This window comes from Glycine soja, chromosome 4 (genome assembly GCF_004193775.1).
Source record: "Glycine soja cultivar W05 chromosome 4, ASM419377v2, whole genome shotgun sequence".
NCBI classification, from domain to species: Eukaryota; Viridiplantae; Streptophyta; class Magnoliopsida; order Fabales; family Fabaceae; genus Glycine; species Glycine soja.
The window spans coordinates 7,007,646-7,015,294 of NC_041005.1; the positions used below are offsets into that span (position 1 = coordinate 7,007,646).

Consider the following 7,649-nt stretch of genomic DNA (forward strand, 5'->3'; position numbering starts at 1 on the left):
GTGAATCTTCATCACAATTCATCACGCATTAACTCGTCGCCCTTAAAGGGTCTTACAGTTATGTGATTACATAATTCATAGCTCACAACTCAAAACATACAACATCTCAACAATCATGTAATTCACAATCCATTACGTACCAAGTGATTATCACTTACACACAATCTTAATCACAATTTCATAATAAAATAATTTATCGCATCCTATGCATATCATTAAATAGTAACATTCACAATGACACAACAAAAATATAGATTAAACTGAAATATATTAATTCAACAAAATAAATAAAATAAAAACATCTACAACAATTAATTTGAGATGTAGCAAAAATAATTATGATTAAGCAATAATTTTACAAAAGTATTTAATTTATTATTATACATATATAACTGAAAAAAATAATAATAAATAATAATTTCACAACAATATTTAATTTATTTCTCCAAAGCAATAAAATAATCATTTCACAACAATATTTAATTTATTATATATATATATATATAAAACTAAGAAGCAAGAACCTAGAGAACTAAAAAGCAACAACTTGTACACGTATAGTGAAATTAAACTTTCACCAAACGCATGATACCAAATATATATATATATAAAACGAACATGTAGATAAAATGCGTGGAATTGCAACTTCAACAAAAGGGAATATATATATTGCATTATGTACTGTAGGTGGGAATTGCAGTTTCAACAAAAGAAATCTATATTGCATTTGTAAATCAAGCGTAATGGGAATTTATAACACACCTGAAATATATATATATATATATATATATATCCTCTAGAGATCCTTAGATATGTTCATTCTAATCATCAAGCGTGAGTAAATCATCCCTTACCTCGATGTAGTCGCTCAAACATTCTCCATTAGTAATTGTGACGTTTTTTGTGCTCTCTAGAGTTCATCCTCCAGTTGCTTTGTTAGGGTTCTTGTGCGTCAAAAGAAGAAGAAAGGAACATAATGTTTTGTAAAAGCTGCTCTAGATTAAAATTTGGTTCATATAGTGGAAAATTATGACCTAATTAACTTTATTTATTTATTTATTTTATTTATTTATTATAGGAGAACTTAAAAAAAAAAACACGACTGTTACAATGTGTGCCAGTTATTATCAGATGACTTTGTGCCTCCATTTTTTGAGAAGTTGAATTGGGAATCATTTATTGTTTTTGTCTTGGAGAAGGATATTCCAAATCTTAAGAGTATGTTTGGATAGAAAATTTTAACTGAATAAAGTAATTTATCAGAGAATTTAAATTGCTTTAATCTAAAATTCATTGTTTGGATTTTTTTTATAAAGAATTTAAATTTTTAGAATTTTAAAATAGAATTTTAAACAACTAAAAATGTGGAATGTTAATTTCCTTCTAAAAGGTGAGAAATTAAAATTCTCTTCTTGATAGAAGAACCTTCCAAAAACATTCGCGTATTTCCTTTATAACCTTGATTCTCTCTTCCATCTGAAAGTTCTTCAAATCCTATTCTCGAACTCGCAACTCCTCCCTCACACTGATGATCATCTTCTTCAAGAAACACTTGTCTAAACTCGCAGAACTTCGATCGAGTGCAGGCGTAGGGGGACACGTAGAACTACACCCGTCAGTCACGGAGCAGCCGTCACTACCTATCACGAGACGAAGGTACTCGTCAGCGCGGAGGGTCTGGATCATGCCTTGTGTCGTTGACTGAATGTTGTTGTGGTCGGTGTGGTGGTGTACACTGGCATGTTCCGGTTCCCCTACGATTCTCCATACCGCATCAATATTCTTCTCTTTGAAAGTACATCAATCATGTCTTTTCTTCTCTTAGCATTCATTTTCTTTCATCTCACAATTTTAATTTTTTTTATTCAAATATAAAATTTTGAAAATAAAAGAATTTCAATTAAAATATTTGAAATTCTTATAATTTAAAATTTCTCTCTCATCCAAACACACTCTAAGAGTATACTCCTTTCCATTCCGCAAAAGAAGTATCTTCAAATGCAGTTGATGGTGAGAAAGGTGCAGCAGCATCTCCTTTGGCACAAGAGCCCTTTCAAGTATGATATATTCCACATGATACTTCATTCTATTTGGTACAACAGTCTTCACAGCAACAGCTGCATAGATCATTTTGGAGACGTGGCCAAATAAGATAGCAAGAAGCTTTCCTTTAGGAAGAAAAAAAACATTCTTTGGGGGACATAGAGAATTAGGACGGGGTTGATAATTTATCAGGTCATTTTTATGAGTATTTTTTGTTTTTTTTTGGAGTTTTTGTTGTAATTAAATTAAATTTGTATATATTTTTTTCTCAAGTTGTCTTCAAGCTTTCATAGTCGTCCTGCAAACCTTGTTTGATGTTTGAATAATTTGTACATCAGGTTTAAGTTTAACTCTTGTCATCAACATTAAAAAAAAAAAGTCCTCTTAGTCTCGTACCAAGCTTTTGCTCCGACGAGTTTGAGTATGAATTTAGCAAAGGCACTCTGGTTCAGGGTCACATCGTTTAGGGGTTAAGTGCCACAAAATTATTTATATTTCTTACCCTATCAATTATGGAAGTACGCTTCTTTTTCTTTTCTTTTCTTTTCTTTTTTTTCTTTTTGACAGAGGAAATACGTTTCTTAAATTTACTTAATAAAAAATAGAAGATCAAAATGTATCTCGTATCTTCTTGTAAAATAAAAAATGTATCTTGTATCTTAGGATCTTTGTTCATAAAAGCATGATAAATAACATCAATGGCCCATTTGAGATTTGTTAAATTCGTGAATTAAAGTGTATGGTGGGTTTGATGCGCATGGAAGGATGGTACAACAAGTAACATAACACAGACATGTAAATAGTCATAGACTCATAGTACAGGTTTTTGCTCTGTTTAATTTGTGTATTACCAATGCCATATAACTTTTCTAGATGACACCAAGGGATTTTAATTGAGTATTTGGATGAATGTTAATAAAATTAATTTTTCCGTTAAAATTGATTGGAAAGTTGTGTGATTTATATTTAGATGTTTTTATTATATAATTAAATTAATAAAATTTCGTATAAATTTTATAATTTAATGTAAAAATTAGTTAAAGTTATTTCAACTCAAAATTAATTTTAAAATATTTTATAACATAAAATTAAACACATAAAAATAAATCTAAAATTAATTTTGGTTAAACACACACTAATAACTAAAATAACAAGGAAGTCTAAATTGAACAGAGTGGTGAGTTGTAAATACTTGTATTCGGTTCTTTCCTCGCCCTCAGCAAACAACAGAGAAATGTAAAAAAAAAAAAAAAAAGGGAAAAAAAAAGAATGGGAAAGATAAGAATAAAAACAAAAAAAAAATATAAAAGCTTTCCCATTGCAGATTTGCAGTCTATAAAAAGGACAAAATGAGAATTGCAAAAATATAAGGACAAAAATGATATTTTAGTTTTTTTTCCCTACCAAATCGAAGTTACCGGTAATTTCACTTCACAGTTAAAATTTAGATTTTTAGTGTCTCGGACTTGTTCTCGTACTGGTTCCTTAATTTACTCGAGTCTTCCATTCCTGTTTCTTCTTTCCTTCTTTCCTGTGATCTGTTAGATCCTTTCCCTGTTCGTAATATACATACAAAAGGGACAGTCACAGACGCAAATCCCATTACCTACGCATGCCCTTTGTCGGTCCGTTAGTCCAACGATTCCGTTACACATTACTCCAATGTTTCTCTGACCAAATGATTCTCTCATTGTGCTTCCTCATCATAAGATTCTCTCTTTCATCTCCCCATTGAAAACCCTCGCCAAAGTTATTGACTTTTCTGGTTCAACCGCAATGGGTTTGCTTCAATTTCTTCTTCTGATCTCTCTAGGGGTGAGGAGTTAGCCAGTTTTTTATTCTTTTTCTGAGATTCCCACATGGATCGGGGGTTTAGATTTCTGTGTCAGGCAGAAACTACGAGATTAGTTTCATTTGTAGGAATAACAGTGGCTATAGTTTTCATGGTTCAGTATTCTGAACTTCCTAGTAGTAAATTCTTATCTTCTGTTACTACCAAGTTTACTAGTTTCACAATGGATACATCATCTTCAGTTAATTCTAAAGTGGAGGGTAATAATTTGCACCTAAATGGTTCAAATTCAAACTCTACTCATGCATTGGAAGAGACAGCAATTAGTCCTCAGGTACCTCTCTTTCACAATGGCAGTGATTCAATTACTTCCCCTGCAGCAGATACATCTAAAGATCTTGATAGTGTTGTCAATTTCACAGCCAGAAATGATGGTTCCCCGGTGAGTAGTGTTCAGGGAAGAGAAATTAATTTGACATCACAAGGGGCTTCATCACCACAGCCTATGGTGCCATTGCCCAACAGAACATCCTTAGATTCAGAAACGGATTCAAGAAGTCCTGTGGTATCTGTCACTTCAGCTGCAACTTCAGTGAAATCGAATACTGATCCAGTTTATAAGGATGGAAACTCAGGTTCTTTGCCAGGTAATAGTAACTTGACATCCAATAATGTCAAGCCTGTGACTGCAAAGAATTCCAAAAAGAGGCCATCTAAAGTAGTTTCAATATCTGAGATGAACTTGCTGTTGCAGCATAATCATGCTTCTTCCAAGCTAGCGGTATGTTTTGGATGATGCGATATGATTGAATTATATCATTAGATGGGTTTTTCTAACTTATCCTGTTGATGTTTGTAGAAACCAGCAAGGGCTTCAGCTGTTGATCTGGAAATATTGCATGCCCAATCAGAGATTTTAAATGCACCCCTCATTATGAATGATCCAAGGCTTTACCCTCCTTTATACAGGAATGTCTCCATGTTCAGAAGGTATGATAAGCAATTATCATTTTCAATGCACGGATTCTACTCTTGAGCCAAACCACTGCAATTTGGTTAGATGGACAAATTTCTGATTGAACTATATTATTATTCCGTCTTCTGTCTTATCAACTAACTACTTCTGAAGAGTGAACTGAATCTAATAGTTTTATCAGATTTAAAAAACAGCTATATAGATCCTAATAAAAGACTGGCATTTAAAATAGGTTGACCTGCTGGCATTTGGTGTGAATGCATGATTTGGTTTAACTGCACCATTTCCTATGGGTTTTTCACTTGTATATATCTGATTTGATAGTTAAACATTTGATGTTTGCTCTTGCTAACATGGCTTCAGTGAAATAAGTCATTCATTACTAAGATAGGTGGCCTTCCAAAAAAAAAAATTACTAAGATAGGTGTTTTTCCATGTCATATTCAATAAAATAAATTTACAGGATATATACGAAGATATGGTTAGGTTACAACATGTTATTATGCAGAAAAAAAAAATCAAGAACCAAACTTAGATAGGAGGATTCTGCTTACATATTGTTCAATTCACTATGTATGTGTTTCTCTGCCTCCTGTGAGTTGAGTATCCTGCTGTGCACGTCCTTCCTAAAAGAAATTCAACTAGCAATGTCTGCATTCTGCAGGAGTTATGAACTAATGGAAAATATGCTCAAAGTTTACATCTACCAGGATGGGGATAGACCAATCTTTCATGAGCCCTTACTGGATGGAATATATGCATCTGAAGGATGGTTCATGAAATTAATGGAGGCAAACAAACAGTTTGTCACTAGAGACCCTGGGAAGGCTCACTTGTTTTACATACCTTTCAGTTCAAGATTGTTGCAGCAAACTCTCTATGTACGTAATTCACACAGACGTTCCAACTTAATTGAGTACATGAAAAATTATGTGGACATGATTGCTGGAAAGTATCCTTTCTGGAATAGAACTTCTGGAGCAGATCACTTTGTTGTTGCGTGCCATGATTGGGTATGATTCTATATGTTTATGCAAATTATGATTAATGCATTTTCTGCCTTTTCTTCCCCTTTCCTCTGAACTACAATTTGCTTCATGCAATTAATGATAAAGAATATGGTGTGTGCCTGTATTCCCTGCTCCTCTTACTTAAATTTCAATCTGTAACATAGTCTAACATTCAGGGAAATTCTCCCTCAATGTAACCAGTAAAATAGTTGCATTATTAGGATGTGACAAATAGCAATTGCTGCAGTTCATATTATTAGTTATGGACTATAGATATAGAGTGTCCCACATGCAATGCCTACTCCATTATGATTGAATCATTAATTTCTATTGAAGCAGTATCACCAGTAATTGGGTGGAAGAGTAATTAACAAGCACCATTTCTCAGGCTCCTGCAGAAACAAGAGGGCGCATGCTTAGTTGCATCAGAGCCCTCTGCAATGCTGACATTGAAGTAGGATTCAAGATAGGCAAGGATGTTTCTCTTCCAGAAACATACATAAGGTCAAGTGAGAATCCTGTAAAAAATATAGGGGGTGATCCTCCTTCTAAGAGGCCTATCCTGGCTTTTTTCGCAGGAGGTTTACACGGTTATGTTCGGCCTATTCTGTTGAAGCACTGGGAGAACAAAGAACCTGACATGAAGATATCTGGTCCCTTGCCACATGTCAGGGGTAATGTAAACTACATCCAGCTCATGAAGAGCAGCAAATTCTGCATCTGTGCACGAGGTCATGAAGTTAATAGCCCGCGTGTGGTAGAGGCAATATTCCACGAGTGCATTCCAGTCATCATATCTGACAATTTTATTCCTCCTTTCTTTGAGATTCTGAACTGGGAATCTTTTGCTGTGTTTGTCAAGGAGGAAGAAATCCCTAATTTGAGGAACATACTGCTGTCCATCTCAGAAGAAAGATACTTAGAGATGCATAAGAGGGCGAAAAAGGTGCAAGAGCATTTTCTCTGGCATGCTGAACCTGTAAAGTATGATTTGTTTCATATGCTTCTTCATTCAATTTGGTACAATAGACTTTTCCATATAAGCCGGACATGACGATATGAATTTTGGAGACAAGTCACTGTGATTGATAGCTTGATGATGTATAGATTGTTTGAGTTAACAAATGAAGCAAGAACAATATGGTTAGAGAAAAAGTTCATTGATTCTAGAGAAAATGTTATTGTTTGATTCATATCCCTAGAGAATAATTGATTCATAATAATGTTAGTGTTTGATCATCTAGTGAAATCATGAAGATCTGTCTTTAATTATGTGACAGCAGAAAAAGAAATTTACTTATTTAAAAAACTGCAAGGAATTGACACTCCTCGTGGGAAGTAGAAGCAAAAGCAAGTGCGAAAAAAATAGTTTTGTACGAAATTGTTGTATAATACTATTAAAAATAGTTGACAAAATGCTCCTTTGATAGACATCTTTAGTATAGGAAGTATATAAGTTAGATGAATAAATACTAAACTGAACACAGTCCTAATTTCATAAGAGCAGTTTTGAAGAGAGACACCTTTGATCCTGAATTGAGGGTCTTTTTTGTTTACTTTATAGGAAAACACGTCACCGTGTGGATTTGGTTAATGAGATGATAAATTTATAATCCTATCAGCAAGTTGGAGTCTCTCAATAGATTACTTGTAAAGTTACAACGAATAACCTATCAAAGGTGTTACTCTTGACATTAAACCCATCTAATGTTCCATAACTGACGTATAATAATAAAATTCTTAAATGTCAGAAAATTAAATAACATTGACTAATACTAATCTATTATTACAATTAAAATATTTTAACAGCCTATGCCAATGAATGCTG

At 33.4% G+C, this 7,649-nt stretch overlaps 1 protein-coding gene across 4 annotated transcripts; it reads left to right on the top strand.

Annotated features, from left to right (window-relative positions):
- Positions 1-3,496: 3,496 nt before the first annotated feature.
- LOC114409120 (probable glycosyltransferase At5g03795) lies at positions 3,497-7,038 on the top strand. Of its 4 annotated transcripts, XM_028372438.1 has the most exons (5): positions 4,037-4,169; positions 4,258-4,616; positions 4,695-4,825; positions 5,476-5,824; positions 6,210-7,038. In XM_028372438.1, exons 2-5 carry the CDS (start codon positions 4,341-4,343, stop codon positions 6,873-6,875), a joined length of 1,422 nt encoding a protein of 473 aa, XP_028228239.1. In that variant the 5' UTR covers positions 4,037-4,169; positions 4,258-4,340; the 3' UTR covers positions 6,876-7,038. The 4 variants fall into 4 exon arrangements, with proteins under 4 accessions (XP_028228240.1, XP_028228241.1, XP_028228238.1 ...); XM_028372439.1 differs by having other exon boundaries at positions 3,497-4,616; positions 6,400-6,578; XM_028372440.1 differs by having other exon boundaries at positions 3,498-4,616; positions 6,161-6,489.
- Positions 7,039-7,649: the final 611 nt, after the last annotated feature.

What these genes read in the sequence shown, in the direction of transcription:
- LOC114409120 (XM_028372437.1), top strand. Translation starts at nt 3,903, where the DNA reads ATGGATCGGGGGTTTAGATTTCTGTGTCAGGCAGAAACTACGAGATTA. An exon ending in ATGCTTCTTCCAAGCTAGCG is followed by an intron (nt 4,617 to 4,694) that starts GTATGTTTTGGA and finishes TGATGTTTGTAG; the next exon opens with AAACCAGCAAGGGCTTCAGC. An exon ending in TTGTTGCGTGCCATGATTGG is followed by an intron (nt 5,825 to 6,209) that starts GTATGATTCTAT and finishes ACCATTTCTCAG; the next exon opens with GCTCCTGCAGAAACAAGAGG.